The sequence below is a fragment of the Tinamus guttatus genome, unplaced genomic scaffold, assembly GCF_059628265.1.
Source record: "Tinamus guttatus ecotype Peru unplaced genomic scaffold, ASM5962826v1 Tinamus_guttatus_pri_ptg000459l, whole genome shotgun sequence".
NCBI classification, from domain to species: Eukaryota; Metazoa; Chordata; class Aves; order Tinamiformes; family Tinamidae; genus Tinamus; species Tinamus guttatus.
The window spans coordinates 4,598,427-4,621,468 of NW_028288993.1; the positions used below are offsets into that span (position 1 = coordinate 4,598,427).

General features: G+C 42.9%; 1 protein-coding gene across 1 annotated transcript in view; it reads left to right on the top strand.

Moving 5' to 3' along the window:
* CABIN1 (calcineurin binding protein 1) overlaps nt 1-23,042 on the top strand; it is a 96,575-nt gene that overhangs the window by 49,493 nt on the left and 24,040 nt on the right. The window contains exons 29-32 of the mRNA XM_088532373.1: nt 14,980-15,143; nt 16,902-16,998; nt 18,179-18,817; nt 19,623-19,697. Coding sequence (XP_088388499.1) covers nt 14,980-15,143; nt 16,902-16,998; nt 18,179-18,817; nt 19,623-19,697 — 975 coding nt within the window. The remainder of the gene's footprint in view (nt 1-14,979; nt 15,144-16,901; nt 16,999-18,178; nt 18,818-19,622; nt 19,698-23,042) is intronic.

Sequence of the window (23,042 nt, forward strand, 5' to 3'; positions counted from 1 at the left end):
CAAATATATAAATATATTAACCTTAAACTAATAGGCTCTGTTAGTATGTAAAGCTAGAATCCCTATCTCCACAGTGCGGAGTGGTGGGGAATCTTTATGAATGTTTATTATTCACTCCAGAACACTTCATCAGGAAATCCCAGCGTGCAAGAGTTAAAAATGTATAAAATTGTATGCGTACACTTCTCCGTGGCCCTGTGGCACCAGAGAGTATGTGCTAGAGTTCACATCCCAGCAGGTGCTTTTGGCTGAGACATTCCTTAAGTTTTTCTACAGTGTTATTGGTCTGGAGACACAGAAGATCACAAATAAAAAACCCTAAAAAACCAAAAGAAAAAAAAACCCAAAACAAAAAACCAAAACCCTGCAGCTTATGAAATTAGATGCTTAAACAAGGAAACACTGACTGAGATATAAAATTTTTTTTGACTGGTCTGCAATAGCTCTGTTCCCCTCATTTCCCCTTACAAAGAACTAAAAAGTGGTAATAGGACATGATCTTTGTGAATTAACGGTTGCACCTCGAATCATTGTTCCTTTTTCAGAGATGTATTTATTGAACCGAAAGTATTCATTTTAAGTAATTATTTTTAAAAGGGTAAATGTTAGGTCATCCTGTTGACTCTGGGCATGTGCACAGTTCCCTGTAATTGCTCAGTCTTTCCCATCCGTCCTTCCCTGCCTAAATGCACAGGGCTCACACTGGTTTTGTTATATCACCGAATTCAAGCTTGAAAAGCAGTAGATGTAAACTGTTTACAGAGCCCTCATTTACACAGTGTCTTCCAAGTAATTAAATAATTAAGGAAATATATAATCTTTCACCCCAATCAACCAGAAGGTTTGACAGATGTCCCTAGTACTTCCCTAGGTTTAAGGGGAAAAAAACCCCAAAGCTCAGATATTATGTAGGATTATGTCTGAACCAGGAGTACGAGTTTGGCGGTGGCAGCTCTCTGAAACAGCCGTTTTGCGGGGGAGGCTGGAGCGGGAGCAGCAGCATCCAAGCGAGCGCAGGGAGGCTTCGGGCTTGGTCATGGGGATGCGTTAAGTAAGTGGAGATTATTTCTGACTCCAGCACTGGAGGCTTCCCCCCTTTCACGAACCCCGAGCAAATAACTTTATCGACCTTTTGCGGCACCGCTAATGGATTTAGGGCATCTTTATAATAATCTGATAGATCGAGAAGGTGGAAGGACTGTGGTATATTGCTGGTTCCCACAAAAGTACTGGGCATGGCACTAACTTCACTGTGCATTATTGTGCATTTTTGTGCGTTAGCTAATGGAGTGTGAATGTTCTCGCTCAGTGGCAGTGGAATGCATGAGCACGTGCATATGCAAGGGGGGCAAAATTCAGTTCGCTGGAGATGGTACAGACAATTGAATGAAAGGAACCTTTTGGAGCTGGGCAGGACCAAGGATTATCTGGGGTGAAATCTGTCTGCTTTTAAACTTTAAAGAGACAAAAATGTGTCTTCAATATAAGTTGGTGACGGACCTTTACTAAATAGTGTTTCTGTACAAAAGCAATAATGAATCAATCATGTAGTGAATATACTAACGGGTGATATTAAAAATGAATTTTGTTTATTTGTTACAAAAAGGTCCCTGAATATATTTCTGTATTTGTCAGGTGGAAATAGTAATATTTTACTTCTTTTTAAAGCAGTTTGAAATCTAGGAACTAGGTATTACTATAATTGATGTTGAGCTTTTGCCACCATTTAAAGTCATCTATTCTTGCTGCTTTTTATGGAACCATGATTGCTCATTGCAACATCTAAATTATATTAATTAGAAAACAAGATCCTTACATTGCTGTGCTTGTGGCTCAAAGGCATTTAGCTCTGCAGAATTTTTCTATGACATAGTTTCCAATCTATGGAACACCCTGCCTTTAGGCCGTTATTTTTAAAAATTAAGTCGTATTTAATTTCAGGTACAACAGCTACTTAATTTGCATAAGTAAATGACAATATATAGGAAAAAACTCCAGCGCACAGAGTAAATGGAAGCTCTGCTGTTAGCAGTGAATAAATGAATAGATCAAAAATGGCAGGTCAAAAATAAGCCTATTTGCATTAATGCTTAGAAAGTAAGTATTCATTTCAGTTCTGTATTTAAAACGTAAATCCATGTTATGCGGTCTAATGATTAAAGGTTAATGGATTTTTTAAGTGGTGGTGCCAAAACTGCATTGTCATAAGTAGAGAATGGGCTATTGCCTTCAGGAGCAAGATGTAAGCAGCAGTGAAGCCGTGCAGTATTATTTAAGTGATATCTTAGCTTCAGAACCAGACTCTTACTGTTTAAATGGAGAGATAAACACAGGGTATTGCTGACTGCTGCGATTTTATAAAAGATAAAGTGGATAACTAAATTATTCTTTTTTAAAAGATGCTGTTAAGTGTTAAATGTGTAAATAAATATATAAATAGGTATGTGAAAAGAAAGGGCAAGTTATAGTTCATGGGGCTTTCGATTTGAGACACTTAAAACTGGTCAGTGGAAGAATGGGAATGGAAAGAAGGGTAAAAAGGGTTAAAATGACAGGGAAGAAAGACAAGTGAGTTTTGTTAGTAAACAGTGTATTTTGAGCATTTCAGGATAATCCTAGCAATTAGGAAGGGAAAAAAAGCAATCCTTGAGAAAGACAAGAAAGAGGCCAAAGCTACTGGGTAGCTTGTAGGTGAGGGCTGAGGAAGAGGCAAAGATAATGTTTAACTTTTGTGATGGAGATAAGCGGAGCAGAGCCTGGATGCGGGCTGGGAAGGGAGATAAGTTTGTAACTGTGCTAAGCTCCGATGGAGCCGGGGGGGCCATGGTGGAAGGTGCAGGATTAGCCGGGCTGGTGGCAGCGGCCCGGGCTGCACCGGGTCCCCTCGTGACAGCAGCAGAGACATAGGAACTCTGAGAGGGCAGTGTGGGAAGCAGGCGTGGGGGCTACGGCGAGGACAGAGCCTCGTTCTGCCCCTGAGCTAAGGGGAGAGAGGAGGAAAGGTCCCGTGAAGAGGTGGTGAAGGACTGCGCGCAGGGAAGGGCCCCGTCACCCTGCAGAAACGAGGAGCTAAAGCCTGGGCCTGAGCAAGGACACCCAGGGGGTGCCCTGCAGGCGGCTGAAGGGTTTCAGAGGTGTGAGGGGGCATGTTTGGCTTCCACCTGTGTTTCCAGGAGCTTTGCAGGCCCAAGCGGCCACAGGAGCTGCACTGGGGAGGAAAAGAGGGCTGCAAAGGGGCCTTCAGCGCCCCTGTACAGGGGTGAGAGCCGAGGCCAGGGCCAGTGCAGCTCACGGCGTAGTTTGGGAAGGTTTTGCGGGCAGGTGGGGGCCCATAACCGCCTGTTGGGAGCCCCGCGAGGCCCCCGGAGCAGCTGTTTACGCGCTCGCCCCAAGTGCCGTGGCTCGGGGCCAGGCTCGGCAGCCGCCGCGCCGACATCCTCCGCGCGGCGCCGAGGCCGCTCCGGGCCCGCCGCGCCGCCCCCGCCCGCGCAAACACCGACGGCAGCGGCGGGGGGGCGCGGGGGCGCGCAGGCAGGTGGGGCGCGCGCGCGGGGGCGGCGCGGGGACGCGCGGCGAGCTCCCCCCCCCCCCCCGCGGCGCTGGGAGCGCGGGGGCGGCGCGGCGGCCGTGGGAACCGGGCGGGGAGGCCCGCGGTTGGCGGAAGGAGGGGGGGGGCTCCCCCTGCCCCCCCGAGCGGCGGGGCGGGGAGCGCGAGCGCGGCGCGCGCGGCGGAGCGGCCGCGCCGGGGATGCCGCCCGCGGCGAGGCGGGCGCCGTAGCTGCCCCCGAGGCGCCTCTCGCGCTTCGGCAAGGGGGGAGACGCCAGTAAGTTTTTTTTTTTAATATTATTTTTATATTATTTTGTTTTTCTTTTTCTTCCCCCCTCCCGCGCCGCGGTAGCTGCCGGCCGCGCTGCCCCGAGGGGCGGCTCCGCGCCGCGCTTCCCTCGCGGGGCCGGGGCCGTCCCGGCTCCGCTCCCCTCCGCGGCCGCGGAAGCCGCGCAGCTCAGCCCGCCGGCCCGGAGCGGCGCCCCGAGAGGAGGATCCCGGCGCGATGGCAACCGGAGCAGCCGCGAGAAGTTCGCGAGGGGGCACGAAAGGGTGAGGGGCTGCGCCGCGTCGCTGCCGCGCGCCCTTCCTGCCTCTCTCCCGCCGCGGGCGATGAATTATTTACCACCTTTGTTCGCAGTTCAGCCCTAAAGCTTAAAAGGGGCGATTTTCATGTCTGGAAGGACAAGAAAAAAAGGAAGCCGGTAGGTCAGTAAAAGCGCTGCGTGGCCCGGAGCAGCCCCGCTGCGCTCCCTCGTGTGCTCCGCTGCTGTGACTACGCAGCCAGGCTCGCCCGGAGATTCCCCTGCTTAGCAGTGACCTAACAGGGGAGCCTGTTGTTCAGGGTCTGTTTTGCATGAGCCGTAGCAGCCGCTGCCTCATTCGGCCGAAGGGAGAGCGGATAAGAGGATTCCAATTTAATTAGCAGTTTGTTAAAACCAGTCAGCTTTGTCTGGTCACATGTTTATAATTTTAGAACGTATGTCTTAATTGCAGCAGATTCTGGTGTGCGTGAAGCAAGTGCCACGTTATTTGTGGCACAGGCTGTGGCAGCTTAATGTTTCTGGGTTTTTAGAATTTGCTGCAGCATGTGTTTATATGCACAAAGGCAGGTTTTTGCATGTGCTGGGGCTATTTTGCATGAAGCAGATCTGGCAGAGCTAGGAATTAAAGCATATGCTGTGGAGTTTCTGTTACCCTGCAAGCTGCAGGATGTGTCTTTTGTGTTGGAGCATATTCAGGTTGACATCTTGAATACTCTCATATTCTAGCTGGTCTCCATAGTTTGACTTTTGGGTGCTTTGGCATTCTTGTCAGAGTCTGAAATACTCTAGATGTTGAGGTCTCCTTTTTCACTTCCCCCTCCAGTAGTTGCTCGTGGTGTTCTCAAACAAATAATTCCTTTCTCATAATACTCCTGGAATCAAACACCAGCAGCCCGTGCCTTCCCTTCTGCCTGGGTATCTGAGTCACTGCTGTGCCCTGTGCCAGATGAAGCTGCTGTCACATCGCTGCTGGCTGAATAACGGAGCTCTCCTGTGCGTACTGTGATTTGCATTATTGTAAATAGGGTAATTTAGCTACGGCTTCTCTGGTGTTGTCAAAGATTAGTGAACTTTGGGTGCTGGGCAGGCCAGGGCCTAGAGGCTTGAATTGAAAAATTTCCCTAACTCTTTGTAACTGGAGAAATAATGTTCTTTTTCACCTAGCATTGCTGAGAGAGCCCTGGAAGTTGCTGAAAGCAAGACGTTAGGTGTTAAGCCCCCAAAAAAGAAAAGTAAAATAATTGAAAAGTAGGATTAGTGAAATTCCCCTTTGTTACGAGGATTTTTCTATCAGATTTGGAGAAGAAAAGATATTCTGAGGTTAGCGATGGGGTGCATAACAGTAAGAGAATTTTTTGCCTTTTATAGCAGTCAGTACTGTCGTTCGGAGCCTCCACTTGCTGGGCAGAGAGGGGAACTGTTCCGTAGCTGCTCTGTAGTGCGGGGAGAAGCGATAATGAAATAAGTTAAGTGTCAAGTCCTAATAGCTTCACCTGAAGAGCTTATTTGGTGCAGCTGGAACATGCGAACTTGTGTAGACTGTTAATTGTTTGCGGGGATTTTGTCTTCTGGTTCCTAGTCATTATTATGGGGGTATTTGTTTCTTATGGCTTATTTAAATCAGACTTCACAGGATTCTGATTTGAGAATTAAAAGGCTTTTCCACCAACTCCTGCAGTCATTTTACATTCGTCAAAATACTGATGGAATTTACACTTGTTTGCTGCAGCTGCCCTTTGCTTTTGTTCTTGTCAGTGTTGATGAAAGGTGCAAATATTGCTTTACGTTTCCAATTTTTTTGCAAATATATGCAGATAACAACCAGTGATGGAATATGCGATTCTGGGCACTTTCACAAAAGCCTTTTAGAGTTTGATATCTGTAAAAATGAACTGCTGAGTACTTTTTTTAGTATAATTCTTGATATTTCTGCCATTTTACATTTCTTCCCAGTTGGTGGTGTGCATTTATAGTAAAGGTATTAAATATTGATGCTTCCTCATCAAATCCTCATCCAAATCAAATAACAGGCAGTTGTCCTGTTTTTTTTTTGTAAATGACAGTGTATTCAGTGAAACCTAATAGCTTTCTCCAAGATCTTGACTTATTGCTAAATAAGCTATAAAAATTTTATCTATGTATAGGGTCTTGCGAGCAACTAAACGTGAAATCTTCTGTCACAAGAGCTCTAATGAGAATTTTGTGTAATGTTGCCAACACATAAACAGAGGAAATCATTACAGCTCTACTTCGGCATGGCACCTCCTTATTACATGACTGTTTTCTGTGCAAGTTGCAGTACGTACCATAGACCAGATCTGTTTGTTTTCATGCTGTATTTACCTCAGAGCACCTCAAGCAGTGGAAAGAGCCAACTTTTCCATACTTATGAGGTCAGTTGAAACTGGGCCTGACAGTTTACTGGAGCAAAATGTGCTCTTTTGGAAAGTCCTTCTGCAGTTCCCCGAAGTTAGATGACATCTTATCTGTGTGATCCTCCTTGGTGCTTTGAGGTTAGAGAAACCCATGTCTCATGGGGTGTCTTAGCCAAAAGTCATAATGCCATAAAGAAAATGTTTCTAGGTAATTTTATATTAGTCAAGATGAAATTAAGCTGAAGTGTCTTCTGTAGTAGGCAAGTCTTTATCATTTGATTATATTTTATAAGATGGCATGCAGTATTAATTTGGAGGGTTATCTCTTTTCAAAAACTGCCATGAAAACAATTTCTGAGTGTTCGCTGGAGCTTTTGATTACTGCTCTTTCATTCTCAAAGACACCCTTCAGAAGGATATCTAATGCAGTGTGTCCTATTGGACAAGAAGGAGCATCGGATACTTGATTAGTATCATTTCCGAAAATGCTTGGAAGCGTCCAGACACTGATGCTCTTATTTTTGGTATTTTCTGGGATTTTGAGTCTAACCTGGTGGGTGATGCATTTGTGAATAATACAGATGGGCAGTGCTACTTTTTGAGCATCCTGTGAGTATGTGAAATAGTTTTCAAACACGCAGATTTTGTAGCTTTTCATGTTGATATTTTAGCATGTTTGTCATTAGGCAGAAGAGTAAAAAACTCAGAGACGTGAGGAATACTGTCAGCAGAGAGAGGCAGTTAAACAGTTTGTTTGCTCTGTGTATTGGATGCTCTTTTATCTAGAAGGTGGTATCCGGTACCAGAATGAGAACTTCAGTGTTTTAGTGTGAAGAACCTCTGAACAACTTATGATTTTATGCATATTAAAAATATGTGTTGAGTCTCCTTACAATACCTCTTAATATTATGAAGTTCATGTCCTCTTTCGGTTTGTAGTATTGCAGTATCTGCAATACAGATGATGGCAGTGAATCACTGCAAACTGTTTGGAGATAGGCATCTTCAGGTACCCCTACAGTACATGGGTAAGATGCATCATTTTTTCTTTGCTGCCCTCATCCACCCAGCATGAAAGTTAGCTGCATTCTCATGAAAAATCTATATCTTCTTTTCGCTGTAGCTGCTGCCTCTCCCTTGGCCCGGTTGGACATTCCATAGATTGTATCATTCTCCACATCCTTTTGAACATTTGTCCTGTGTTTTTCTTTCTTTTCCATTTATGCATTGTCCTGGTGTTATTCCCAGGGGGCTAGGGTGGAAAAGCTACCTTTTGAAGAATGAGACATTTGAGACTTATCTCCAAACTTTAACCCTTCTGGCCCTGGATTCGGTAGCTAAATTGAATTTCTGTGTTTCTGATCTGTATTGTTATTCTTTGTACCTAGACTTTGTTATGCAGTACTCATTTTAGGCAGGAATGTTGTCAGAATAGGATTAGAGTCATAATGCACCAGGCTTATGGTTTTTAAGTGTTACCACAGCACGGGAAAGTTGGTAATCTTATATTCTCAAGTGATTTTTGAGATGCAATCCTTCCTCTCAAAGCATGGAATCTAACACATGTGGACCTCTGGGGAGATGGGGAAGTGAGTTTGACAGTGTCTAGAGGGCAGCTCTGCAGGAACCTGCTCGCTTCCAAGGAAGTGGACAGGCAATACCAAGCTTGTTCCTTTAGCTTTGAGTATTCCCATTTGCGGCTGATGCCAAGCACTCTGCTTACAGCAGATATTCAGGAAAGGTTAGGCAGAAAAATCCTCTTAAAACAATGAAGGCTGGCTGCTCAGCAAACCCAGAAACTCCTGCCCCTTTCTAGATGTCATCTGCTGTGCTTGCTTTCGTGGTGGTGACAACTTCCTGCTTCTGGCCCCGGAAAATGCCTAAGGAAATGCAAAACCACAGTGAAGAGTTTTCTTTTAAAGGGTTTCATTTTCTTCCACTAGGTTTCTGCTTACGCTGTTTGCTCATTAGATCTCGAACTATTCTGTGATCTTTCGATTTCTGTGCTCTAGGTGGAAAAAAAACCCCCAAATCTTAGAAAAACCTCCAGACTTTCATGCAGGGACTGGATATAATCCAAGATGTACCCCAGAGGGGATACTGATGTAGTGAAGGCAGAGTTTGAAATTCCAACACAGGCGACTGCTCACCCTTCCCAGTGTTTTCTTTTGAATTCAATAAGTACCTGGCTAAATCTTGGGTAAGTTCAGCTTTCAGCACTTCACTTGGCAAGACTTGGCAAGCCTTTTTCTCTCCTTTGGAACCCGCTGATTGGCTGCAGGACCCAGTGTATGGTAGTTACTGCTGCTAATTTCAGTGCTTTCCTAATTTAGCCCTCTTTCTTTCCTAAATTACAGCTGGTAAAGGGAGGCAACTTCTGGAGCAAAGCTGAAGAAAAGGCAGTAAATGTACACAAGTATTTTGCCTGAAAGTCTGTTATCAATAAATAACCTTCCAGTTTGAGGAGATATCCAGATGTCCAAAAGGGAACCTTTTTTAATGTAGGAGACAAACAATCAGTGTTTCATAGCTATTTTGTCAAATCCATTTTTCCTTTAGCATCCCTGATTTGCACAGCAGAGAATGGGAGCGCTGAGCAAGCAGGAATCCAAGGGCTTTTCCTTGGAGCCCTCGAGGACGAGCTCCTCCACATGCGCTGGCAGGACGAAGCTCGTGAGTAGCGCGGGAAGGCGTCTGCGCTGGCTGCCTGCCGGTGCCTCGCACGGTGCAGATGAGGTATTTGAGTAAAACCCCTGCAGCCTCCTGACTGAGCAACCCACAGCCTCTAGATTCAGCCTGGCAAATGGCCAAACTCAGTGTTACTGTCTGTAGACTTCAGTTTCTGTTTCACTAATTCCGCCTGAACCTGAACTCATCATCATCTTAACAAGGCATTTCTGGTTTTAGATAATTGCTTATTCAGCGAGGAAATGAGTCCCTTTCCCTGCCTCCTATGTGTATGGCCCTGACTCATGCTCAAACATAATAGTCTCTCCGAGTAGATGTGTCTTCGGTATTTGTTTTGTGGGATTAAAACCAATTTAATGTCACATCAACTGTAAAATGGCTGTTCCAGAAACTCAAAAAACTTTAAGATTCCGAAAATAAGCCGTATTTTGATGTGAACAATTAGAGGTGAAAATTGTCCATTTTGTTTTTCTATCAGCAGATGATACTTGGAGCATGTAAAGTGTTTTCATTTGTCACTGCTTTTCGTGACACACTCTTGCAAAAATAGTGCTACAGTATTAAGCAATTATTGCAGAAAGCACACGTTCTGCTTATTCACTTCCAAGAGTATGCATTAAAAAAAAAAAAGACAGTATTTAACATGTAGGCTAGGAACTGTAATCTTGTTCCTCATAAGAGGAAGTTGCTGCAGCTTTGCCTCATTTTTCTTTCCTTCCCAGGCTGATAAAGTGCCTTTTTTTCAGTGTCATGTATTTTTGATATTCTGCCATTGTCCAGTGTTAAAATGACTAAATGCAAACAAGCAAGAATGCTGCCTAATGCTCTGAGAGAGTTTGTGAGATTTTCCTGAATTCGGCTCTTGAATTTACCCAGAGAAAAGAACTACTGTTTTTTTTTTTTTTTTCCTTTATGGTGGTGCCATCTAGTCATTTTAACATTCTGAATGTATCTGCTTTCATTTTTCTTAGTAGTATACAACTACTGTGTATATAGAAAGGAAAAAGAAATGATGATCAAAAAAAGAGCCAGAATTGGGCTACAAAATGAAACAGGAAGAGGAGATGCAGGAAATTGAGCCTAGACCAGTTCTTACTCTTCAGGTCCCCAGTCCAGTATCTTGTGTTCACCTACAGAACCAGGAAGAGATGATAGGACAAAAGCTAATTCAGTAAGTTGGGCAAACTGTGTTAAAACAGACTTAAAAATGAGTAAATTATATAGCTGTGCTTAGTTCAACTCTGTTTTTGAAGTGTTGTGTAATGTATAAGATGCTGTTGTATTGTTAACTAGTTAACAATATATTGGTTTTGTCATATGTTATAATGAACCTCAAATAATTTTAAAATTAGATGACTTTCTACTGAAGACTCTTCTTATGAGGATGTTACTCAGACTGACAAATTTTGGCTGGAGGGTTTGTGTTTTGCTTTGGTTGCTTAAGGCAGCAGTGTAACTGTGTTTATGGTACTTGGTGCAATTTGCAATTTTGACTTCTGTTTTTTTTTTTAAAAAAAAAAAAATACCTGGAAGTATTTGGAGGTCTTCGCTCTGTTTATAGTCACAGTTGTTTTACACAATTTATTTTTCACATGTGAATCAGATAATCTGAGGTGTACCTAGTATTGCTCCATGTTAGAACAGAAATCATGTAACACTGAGGAAGCAAAGTTTGATCCCTGCGTAGGAATCAGCTCGCTCTCAAACTCTGCAGTGTCAACAGGGAGATCTCCCTGGGGAGGCTGGGATTTTGCTGAGAACTGTCAGCTTCTCTTCTTCTGGGAGGCTTTCCTAAACCCCAGGGAATCCCCTCCCTTACAGTACTAAAGTAAGCAGCATGGAGGATTAATAAGCACTTCCTTCCTTTCTATTTTGAGTGACTGAACTAGAAAGTCCCCACCACTGTTGCTCTTGCCCGTGCTTACAAAATGCTCTGTGCGAAGTGCGTCATGGTCCCCTTCTCCTGGCCCTCTCCCTGCACATCTTGAAGTCTTCTGCAGGTAGAAATCATGCAACAGGTTCAGGCTGAAAAACTAAAGTAGGTATCACCAGCAAGGTAGTATACTAGGTTCATTATTCAGTTTTATATTTCATTTAAAAATCAGCATTAAATTCCTCCAGATTTGCACTTCGTCCCAGATTTATTTTTGTCTTCCAGTGCATGTCAGGCTTGCTTTCCTCCTCTTCCCCCAACAATTTTTACATAATGTTTGTTTAGCCAGGAAGGCATGGAGAGCAGCTTGGTGTTTTGGAGCTGGAGAGGCGTTTTGGAGCTTTTGGCCGCGTCTCACTCCTTCCTCTGTGGCTTCATGTAAACAGCTTTGCTGGCTGTCGCCAGAGGGAGGAGAAGCCTTCAGCCAGGAGAAGAGTGGCCAGCGAGCAGGGGCCGCTGTGTGCCCGGCCGCTCCGCTCGGTGTCGGCACTGCAGGCGTCCGGCCAAGCGGCCCGAGTGGGGACCACGGGTAAAAAGAAGCCTCCAAAGCAGCTGCGCTCCCCTGGCTGTTGCAGCCTGCACGCCTGCACGAGGGTGATTTCCAGCGAGCTACCTTGCTAACAAGTCTGAGTTTTCAAATGATGATTTGAGAAATCTGACATGATCCAGAGTGAGTAACTTCTTTTTTCCACTGTGCTTCCTAGCTAATTCACTGCCATCTTAGCATTTGCATCCATTCATTAGGATTTGTTTTAAAAGCAGGATGGCTGGCTAGTCTAAAACCACACAGCTGTGTGGTCCGCATCCAGAGGCGTTCCTCTGCAGGTCATTGACAGTCGGTAAGGAAAAAGCCATATTCCATGATTAAAACCTCCCTTTGGAAAAGGCCTGGTTTAAATTGTCTCTTCAGCCTCTGATTCAGATGGTAATTTTAAAAAGAATTGAAGAATTCACTTGTGGAATAGATTCCAATAAGCTCATTTTAACATCTATTGTTTTGCATCTTGCTTCATAAAATTGCAGGGGGTGGAATGAAGATTGTATTGATTCCTAGCTGTAGGCTTGTTTTCTGCTCTTGGCTTGGGGCTGCATGTGAAATGGCAGGTATGTAACACAGGGCCATAATCTGATTTATTGCTGTTTTGCCTTTGAAAAATGGCAAGTCAACACATGGAAAGCTGATGGCTTTACTTTTAAAATCAGACCTTTTTTAATTGCAAGGTTAAAGTAAATTTAGAGTCTTCTAATGTGCCTCTCTGTGTGGAAAAAAAACCCAAATTATCCTATGTACCTCGACACTCACCTGCCTTCCTCATCTCAGTTAGCAAAGTGTGTCATAACCCACAGTATAAATGCACTTACTGCCTGTCCTGGCATGATGCAGGTGGGAGATATCCCACTGCTTGGGAAGTCCAAGAGAATCCCTGTTGTTGGTATTGCCAAATTGCATAATAAACGTGTACAAAATATGTTAGTGAATCGCTGTGAGGGTATTTTGATTGCTATAGTCATGGCTCTTGGTTTTTGGCACGAACGGAATAATGTGAATCATGCTAAGTTAATGTGCAGAGTCTGAGACATTTAACGTTTCTGCATGCGGGATTAGGTCTTTCTGAAGGGTGTCTTTGGGCTAAATCTGTTACAGTTAGTAGAATTTTCTGTTTCCTCAGTCACATGAAAAAAAAGAAAGGAGGGGAGCCTTGGAATCCTGTAAATCACTCAGGGATGAATCCCACTTGTATTTGGTGTGTGCCGAGCTTCCTCACGTGCATCCAGGGGTCATGTGAGCTGCAAAGCGGCTTTGAGCTGCCTCCAGCTGCAGTGTCCCCAGGCTGGGCCGAGTGCCTTTCCTGGCTCGCAGGGAGGCTGAGAAAGCCCAGGAGCCGTCACACTGGCCGCCGTCCAGCCCTGCAGCGAGCGGCAAGGTGGGCATGAGGTGTTTTGTGTGGTGAGGTGGCCTGGAAGGCCACTTGAGACGCCATGAGACGTTTTGTGTGGTGAGGCGGCCTGGAACAGGCCACTTGAGACGCCATGAGGTGTTTTGTGTGGTAAGGCGGCCTGGAAGGCCGCTGAGATGCCATGAGGCGTTTTGTGTGGTGAGGCGGCCTGGGACAGGCCGTGGTGCCGCTGCAGTGTATTCAGCTCTTTCAGGATTTAGTGGAAATCTGTGTGCCGAGAGGCAAAACCTGCACATGTCACCTGCAAGCACGGCTGCATTTTCGTGTGGAGGGAGAAAAAGCCTCCCCGTGTAGGGAGCTGCTTTAGCCGTCCCAAGCCCACAAGGGCTGCGGGCGCTTGGCAGCTCAGGAGCTGCTTGAGCGGATAAAGCTGCTCCCCCAGCTGGGGCAGGGCCTGGCGCACGTTGGCAGCTGGGGACAGAAGGAAGCAACGGTTGTGCCCTAAGGGGCCGTCGTGTTACAGTTTTAGGTACTTCCTGGGAAAAGGAAAATACAAAAAAAGGGAATTTATTTCAGGGCGCAGGAAAGATGGAAATTTGTATTAACGCTGGGGGGAATAAGAGTAGAGCGCACGAGGAGAAGCTCGAGTAGGAAAGGTCTGCGGAGCAGCATGGGCGCTCTAGTTAAACCTGGTGCTTCCATTTCGAAAGTGTAGATGTTTGTGCAGGGCTTTTTGTTGTTGTTCTCCCAAGTTCAGTACAGCCCATGGAACAGAAGTGCAGATCCTCCAAACACTGGGAGGATCTGCTGTGGACAGGCTATTTGTGTGTCTGCTTTCTTTCCATGGTCACATCATCCATGACTGCAGTCATTTTCTTTGCCTCCTCCTTCTAGTAAGTTATAGAGTTTTGCTTATGCTGAAAGTAAAGTTAAAATATCACAGGAAGACCTTGAAATAAGGATGAAAATAAATAAATAAATACATATCTTGCTCTCTGAACAAGTTTGGAAAACAGAATTCATTTTCTGTCCACAACTCATATTGATAAGACCTTTTCACCTCTCCCCAGCCCTGCATCCACACTAAATAGTTTAGCTGACCTGAGGATTTTCATCTTAAAGTGCTGCTACAGGGAAAAAAATCCAGAGTGAAATAAAGTGAGGAATAGAAGGGGAGGTGCATTGACATAACAGCAATTTTTGAATGGTCACGATGCAAGCTATATACCAATGTATATCAAGTATGGTATTATTTGAATTGCAATTTTCAAGTATGGTTGACTTGTGTGTTGGCAGCATCCATATTAAACACCTGAAAACAATCTCCATAGTCTTATTAGTCATTGCAGAATCTGAGCTGACTAACAAAAATTAAATTATTTTATATCAGACTCCAGCCTTGCTCCCCAAAGAGTCCCTCTGTCCCAGAAATTTAATTAGGAGGCTCAGGATGTATGCACAAGTGTTGGGATCTGCCTGGGGAAGTGGATGCTGCTGAGGAATCTGATTCTTAGCATCAGGCTGGTTAGTCCCAGGGTGAAGGCTCTGATGATAGCAAGGCAGTAACCAAGCTCCTAATAAGTGTAGTAACAGTCTGTTTGAAGATAAAATCTTGCTGTGGCTAGGCAGTAGATGCATATTTTAGGTGGGGAAATTTCAAACTGTGTTAGCTCGCATTTTGTTTGGTAGTTGTGCTTTGGCTTAGGGAGTCTTCTTTACTGTGCATTTCAGAAAACTGCACTAAGCAATTTAGGCTTTGCTTGCTTTTTTTTCCTGGGAGTCACATGAGAAACATTCGGAAGGGGTGCCGTGGACTCCGCAAGACTCTGCTTTTTTGCTACTGGCAAGAATTAATCAGTTGACTTTAAATCCAGATCTCCAAGCTTGAAGGGCCGCAGCATCAAATTTGCTGAAAAATCAGCTCTCCCTTGTCGTCCCTTGTCCCTTCCAGCTGGCTGCGGCTTCAGGGCTTCCTCCTTTCCTCTCTTTGCAGGGCATCTGGCGCATCCCTGTGGATGAGATCGACCGCCCGGGCAGTTTCGCCTCTCATATGAACCGCTCCATCCTGCTGCTGCTGAACGTCCTGTCGCAGCTGAAGGATTATAACACCTTGCTGAAGGTCTCGTCTATGCTTCAGAGGACCCCTGATCAGGGAAAGTACGTGATCTTCTATTTAATCCTTTGCTTTGTAAAACTGGGAATATTTTGTTCATCGCATGACTGTTTTTCCAAAATAAGAGCATCTTTAAATTAAAAAAAAAAAAAAGTCTTTAGACAGACTTCCTCTGAGATACAGTGTAATGATAGCAAAAGTGACCCAGAATTAATGATTCCAGAATTTCTCTGCGTTTCTCTTGTAACGTGGGGCCGCTTTCCCAGCCTTGCAGAGGTTTTTCCCTCATCTGTAGAGATTCAGTGGGGGAACAGACCATGGCAACTTGTCACCCTGTGGCCACCTCCTTGCGTAAGAGCTGTGTCCAGGGGAGCAGGTCGTGGCCGCAGCACCTCATGGCCCTGTAATCCCTGGCTGGCCGAACAGTGGCTGTGTGTCTCCTGGCAGCTGCTGCTATTTAAAAAACTTATCCTATTTGGGGGTGACCTAATTGTAATTACGTTAACCCTATTTAAGAAGAAGCCATTTAATGTGGGCTATATAGAGATTCTTAGCATCAGGAGGACCAAAATAAACCTCTAAGGAAAACACTGAAGCAACTGAGCTAAAATCCAGTTTGCTGTGTGGGAAATGTTGAAATCAGTCTCTGACAAGTGCTTAAGAAATTGAACTGAGTGACTGATGGCAATAAGTGGAAGGCATTGGAGGTTTCTTCATGCGTTTTTTGAGTGTGAGTGCATGTGCACTTGCATAGGTCGTAGTATGTCTGGGAATATGTCAGTACATGTTCAGGAAACTTGAAGCCAAAAATATTTTGACTTTTAGCATATCAGAAGTACTGGACCATAGATGGCTTAAATTTTGTCCTAGACGGGCCCACAGCTGTGCTAAAAATATTATGTTATTTATAAGTCTAGACTGAATTTAACAAACAAGTAATTTGACATATTGGATCAACCAGTGCCAACCATGGTGAACTGCGGTCATCACAGGAACTTAGAAATGCAAATAATCTGGGTGTGCCTGGTATAAGCCCCTAGCAGCTCTAATTTTGAAAGTAGGGGGTTTTATTCCAGTGGAACTACTAGCTGTTACTAAACTAGTGATATGTCAAATATTGGTATCTTTTGTCTCAACGGCGAAACAGAAAATTACTAAATGAGTGTAAGATATCCAAAAGAAAATGCTTATATTAAAATTGGTGACTTTCTGGCTAGATGATACCCTTCAAAATTATTTACTTCATTTTTTAGCTATTTCTCATTAGAAATAGACAGTTCTGAAATAGAAAATTAGATTTCCATCAAACTCGATTAGATGAGGGTGAAGGCTGGAAATAGTTTCTTTGAAAGTGGAATAAATGATCATGTCATGATGCAGTGGGATTGCAGTGCTTTAGTAGAGTAGATGAGGCTGTAGTGTGAATAAATTTTATAGTAATTATATTACTAAATGGAAAAAGAAAAGAATGTTAGCTCACCAGTGTTTTAGCTCTAAAAAGCTGAATTCACAAGCGACTGGTACAACCTATGAAAAAGGATTTTTCTGGTGTCATTAGTCTTATTTGCAATAACAAAATTGTGACTCTGGTTGTCTGTTTTGCTCTGGAGTTTTTAACACTTCCTTCCATTGCCGAATAATGCTACCCATTTATTTTGTGAATGTCATCATCCTTGATGTTAGATAAAGTTGTAGAAAAAGATATATTTATTTACATGTGTGCATGTATCCTGGTTCTTGCTTTTAAAGCCTGATAAGCTTTTGGCACTTAGCTGCATCTCTGGTCTCTTCCCGCGGCGCAGGAAGTACTTGCGTGATGCAGATCGCCAGGTTCTGGCGCAAAGAGCCTTTGTGCTCACAGTGAAGGTGCTGGAGGACACGCTCAACGACCTGACGCAGGTGAGGCAGCAGGGCCTCTGGTGGGCATTGATTTAGTGCTTAGGTGCCCCCTTCCCTGGCTCTCCTGAGGCTGAAAGGCTACATCCTATTTGCTTATTTCTACTGCTGTTTGTTTATTAACAGCTACACAGAAAACTTTCTTAGAACATTGCTCTGTTGCAGAGTTACAAAACCCAGAAACATTTGTAGTGGTTAAGAACGGGTAATAGTCAGTTTGATGTGACTTTCCCTTAAATTTCAAGCAAGGAAAATGATGTGGACTGTGAGAATGCCTGCATTTGCAGGAGGTATTTGATGAAACATTTCTTTTTAAATGAACTAAAGTTCTTGTGGAACCAAAACACACAACTAGATTCAGCCTTCCTGGTTGTTTTTAAGTGCTAGTCCTTGAAATCAGCATACTTGTTATTACATATAAAGACTTAATTTTAAAATGTTATTTAAAGACTAATTAGTTTCCAGGTTAGGATAACTCAAACTTGGAAGCTACAGACAATAAATACATTCAAGGAGGGAGTTGTCCCCTAGAGTTTTATGAGTCCACAGAAGATAGGCTTAACAAACTAAATGAAAATAAACTTAAGAACAACTGGAACTCTGTAGAAATTGCAGTTCTTCCATAAATCTCAATAGCAGAATTATATCATTAGCAATTTTTGAAGTACTGAGGTTTTCTGCTTTAGATTGTCACCAAAGTAAAGGCACAAAATTCAGATATTATAGCAGAGTTTAACATACTTCTCAATCGAATCGTAAGAAAAAAGTTATGAAAGGGTAACCAAAGGGAAGATTATGAAATTTAATTTGAGGTTGATCTGCAGCTGCCAAAAGAAGCAGGCTCAGTTTATGTTTCAGTACATTAGAAGAAATTAAAACCTTGGATTTCACATAGTTAGATACCACAGTAGATTGAAAAAGGAGAAAAAAATAATTGCAGCTTTGGTTCAGTCCGTGCTGTTGATTTCCCTGCAGCATTTTTGCTGATTAAAATATGTTAGTCATAAGACTTGTGGCTTGTATTAATTAATTTCTACAAACAAACAGTAATGAGCATGGAATAAATGCATTTTCTTCAGCAGAGACAGTAATGTAGAGGTATTTATGGTTAATATTCACGGTATTCATAGTTGTCTCAGATATTTTCTGTAATAATGGCAAAGAATGATTTTTTTTTTTTAAGGTTTCAGAAGATCAAGTTTCCAAGTCTTCTAACTTTGCTTCAGGAAGGATGACAACAGACGTCTCTAATAAAACTAGTGCTGAAGAGGGGAAAGATGTCCTTCCCAAAAAGCCAGTTTTGTCAGATGGAGTCGTTCATAGTACTGAAAATGGAGTAAAAGAAGGGACCCAGGGACAAATCCCCAATGCTATGGACATATTGGAGCCAGAGAACAAGAATGACAAAGAAATTAAAGAGCTCCCTAGGCCCAGTTCAGTGGAGCCTATGGATCTTGATGGATATTCCAATGACCCAGAAAAACTTGATTCTTCATGTAAACGTGGTGAGCCAGAGCGTCCTCAGTCTGGCAGGAACCCGAAGGAGAGAGCCCCAGAGAGCCGGACTGCAGAGCTCTCTTTGGAGGAGCTAAGTATCAGCTCAAAACAGCAGCAGGCAGCTAAAGGAATAGTCCAGGCAGTACCTGTAGAGGAACCTGTGCAGAGAGCAAGCAGGAAGAGGAAGTTACTTGAGGATGTAGAGTCTGGGAAAACACTTCTACTTGATGCTTATCGAGTATGGCAACAAGGTCAGAAAGTTATGGCCTATGACCTGGGTAAAATTGAGAAGATCATGTCGGAAACATACATGCTGATTAAACAGGTAAAGTATTTCATTAGTCATGCATTCTCTTTGTGGCCTCAGAGAGGGCTCTCTGGGATCAAATTTTGAGTTAAGTGGCAGAAAATATTCGTATTTCTTGGCTATGTATCCTTCATATTTCCTTTTGACTTTCTTGGAGCTGCAGTGTATATTCTGTGTGAAGTTCCTTAACATTCTTAATTTTTAAAAGTAATGTTTTGTGGATTTGGCAAAGAGGATGCAAAGGAGGCTTTATTTCTGACTTTTTTTCAAGTTGGGTTCAGTGGTAGCTGACACATTGAACCTTTAGACCCTTTTTTTCTGCACTTTGTCAGAGAGTAAGGCCTACAGTCGGATTGATCAGGTAGATCTGTGGCAAGTTTAAAAAAAAAGATTTCTCTGTCAGTGGAACATGATTAAATCCAAGATTCACAGTAAACACCAAACCAAGCAAGATAAAAATGATCTTATATACAGGGAATAATTGGGAGGATAAATATTGCCTAAAGAGCCACTCTCTTGACAAGAGTGCTTCTAGAAGGGAAAAAGTTGTCTTCTCCATGGTTTCAAAGTGAAGAGCCCAGTCCTAAGTTGCTGAAATCAATTAAGAGCTCTCCTACCAGTGGCACACATTTTTTTCGTACTAAATGGTAGTTAAAATTAAAAAAATCTGTGTATTTTTAGATGTATATTACTGAAAAACTTCAGCTCACTCCTGGCCCAGAAGTGCTGCCTTCCCCGCTTTGCCCCACATCAGCATTTCATCTGAAGGTTGTTGGATTTATAGGTAACCTAAGTAATTAAGACTTCATTATTTGTGATTCAGGTGGATGAAGAAGTAGCACTTGAGCAAGCAGTCAAGTTTTGCCAGGTGCATATGGGAGCCTCAGCACAGAAACAGGTAAGCACTGTAAACCCGTTGGCTCCTCTCAGTACGCTTTTGTTACTTAGTTTGTGCTACCAGGTCCATCGTTGAGTGCTTTTAGTGATTAGAAAGATCTACTTTTCTCGTGCTGTTGTCATCTAAGAATAAGTGGGGCCACGTTTGTGGAGGGGAGGGAGCTCATCCTAAGTCTTTGAAGGCAACAAGCACATCAGTCATTCCCTTACTGACATTGCGCTGTGCTCTTTGGGTACCAAATACCTTTTCTGCCCACTTGCATTGCTGAAAACTGATTTTAACTCAGCTGTAGTGCTCACTTTGAGTTTAGCCTGTGGTTTCACAGCTGCTGATGAAAACAACTATAGGACTTGAAAGACATGGCTATTTACCTGTCCCTAGTGGGAGATAAAGCCAAGAAGGAATTCTCAAGTGGATCAGTGACATGTTTAGTGGTGATTCATTTTGCCAGCAAATCATGGGTTGAAAGTCCCAAAGCATTTGTTGGCTTTTAGCAGCAAAAACCATAATTTCCATAATTTCTGTCACCAGCACATAGGGAAGCGTCCAACTGGAAAATAAAACATTTTGAAAGAAAAATCCATACTGCCAATTAATGTCCCTTTTAATACTTCTCACAGCTTGGTGTATGGTTTATGCTCTGAAATTTAGGCTGTGCTACGGATTGCCATCTCTCAAAAATAATTAAAATAGCATTTTTCTAAAATATTTTTAAAATCTTTCAGAGTCCAGATTAGAACCTCCTTGTCAGCTTTTGGTGTTTCACGTGTGGTCGTAGGTAGCATTCTCTAATGTAGTGTTCTCTAGGAAGCATCTCTAAGATTTTCTCCCCAAGAAACAGCACTGTGCAGATACATTGAATCATTTTCACTACTCATTTATAGTATAGCCCTTTCAGAAATATCTTGAAAAGGTTTTATGGGCTGCAGAAACAATTTATTCTGGTTTTCTGCTGGTGTCTGTCCTCTGTCCCTCAAGATTCCCTTTTTCTATAACTTCATATTCCTATTACATGTCTTGCCCAGTAGACTTCTCATCCCATGTCTTGCCAGATGAGTAGCCTGCACATATCCAGACAGACAGTATTCTGGTTGGGGGAACATGGAGAATTTCCTGCTTTTCCATCATTTCAGTCTTTGTCCTTGCCTAGGCACTTATTTTTGTAGAATGGAGACCCCCTTCAAATTTGGTTGAGGTTTTTCTTCTGCAAGATGCATCCCTCTCTGCTGTGCCAAAGCACAACCTTTTGAGGAGGTATACCCTTCAGGTTAGCAAGTTAAATACTGCTTTAACATAAGCTGAGTTTGAAGAACTAATTCACCTGATTTTCTGCAAAACAAATACATTTCTAAACTTTCAGATAATTATATCAAATAATTTCTGGGGCAAATACAGTATCTGTCACAAAAATACTACTTCAGGTCTTTTTAATTCTCTTTAGCCTGATCTCCAGTGGTGTATATTGACTGGTCCTTCTTTTGCTGTGATAGCGCACATGACGGTTCTCAGAATTGAAACACGCTTCTGTCCCTGCAGCTGGAGATGCTGATGGGTAGCAAGAAGGACAGCAAGATGAACCCTGTATCTTACATGCAGTTGACAGGTCCTTCTTTTATTTTTTTGCTGTCTGGTGGAGCTGAAGAAGGTTGAGGCTATAGGCCAACTTGTGTAACAAGGTCTAGCACTGTCTACCCTGCACCTTTAGGAAAACCAGACGTTTCTGCCTCTTCTGTGGAAGGTTCAGAATGGTTTGGTGAGATGTATTTTGTTTCCATTTGAGAAAAATACCTTCACTAGAGCTTGGACTTTTTCTTTTCATGAGCCATTCCCTTGAATCTACGGGTCCTTGTTCTCCTCTCCTTTTTACGGGGACTGTTTCAGTGCTGTCTTGCCCAGCAGGGTAGATGAGGTTCAAGCCCTGAGGGCGGACTTTGTTATTTGTGGTTCAGTGGTTACTTTCACACTAAATGTCTTACTGAAATGCTGTAGTTTTATTGTTGTTAAGTTTTACTTGTTAAAAGACCTGCTGCCTCATGTTTTTTCCCCAAAGGCAAATATGCGTCTGTGCATTTGCTTATACATTTGTGAACTGAGGCAGATTTTACCTTTCATTTCTTTGAATGTAGAGCTGAAAGACATCAGGGGTTGGTGATTTCAATGCAGAGAGGGTACAAATAGGTAAGAAGTTCTCATGTAACTGTTACGAAATTGTAGGAAACCTATTCGTAACACTTTCTTCAAGCAGTCTTTTTTTTTTTTTTTTTTTTTCTGGAAGGTATCTCTTAAGAGCAGCAGATTCTTGCCCGTTCCCCCTTGCCCTTTCCTTTTCTGCATGTGGTCTGGGTATAAAGTCTGGGGCTTTATTTCATTAGTACAGAATTAAACACTGCCTAACAGTGCATCCAGTCAAAATGTACATTTAGACAGCATGTCCTAGCATAGCAACAGGACAGGATGGAGGAGTAAAGGGAACTGTGGTTCATTAGCACTTCACAGAAGTTACTTCTCTGATTTGCGCCTCTCAGAAAGACAGTAGTGTTCTCATTGAATGATATAAATGACTAGAAATCATTATAAATAAATAAAAAACAAAAGTCAGAAGAGGTATTCAGGTAGAAATCTTCCTTTGTGTTAGTCTCCTCTTTAAGGGATGATTCATTTTAGAAATAAATCTTGCCTTAGAATGTTAAGAATTTTTTAGTTTATCTTGGGGAATAATAAATCATCAGACTGTTTTATGACTTGATAATGAAAAGAATTTGGCTAATACACTTCTTTTTAAAAGTAATAATGCTATTTGATTTTGTATATATACCCCTTTTTGAAAGCTATTTGACTCGTAGGTATTAGCTGAGTTCCTTTCTGGGCCTCCTTGTAGTTTCTGGGTGTGTTATTGCTGTGCCAGCCCTCTGTTATGTCCCTCAGTAATTGCTGACTTTGCTCAAAGTGCTAGAATGGTGAAAACCCTGCACACAAATGAATCTCAAGAGTAGTTAGAATAGGTGAGCTAGTATTTAACAGGAAATGTCACTGTTCCCAGTTAGGCCACTTGCAATAAAATACACATCTTAATGTGATGCATTTCTTTAAAACTTGTAAGTATTCCCTTTTAGGCAGCAAGCCCCACTACAGAGTTTCTCATACACTGCAGCCTGACTTTCATCTTCTTCAAGCAGTGTAGCTCCTGTAAGTAGTATGAAGCTGACTTACTGTTGCTAGTGCAACACCGTGAGTTAGTTTGAGTTAGTATAGAGCCACAGAAATAGCCACTCCTGTAGACATCTGTCTGTTTTCAACAGACAGAATCCTGTTTTATTTAAAATTGGCAAGTGTTTGCTTCTGTAA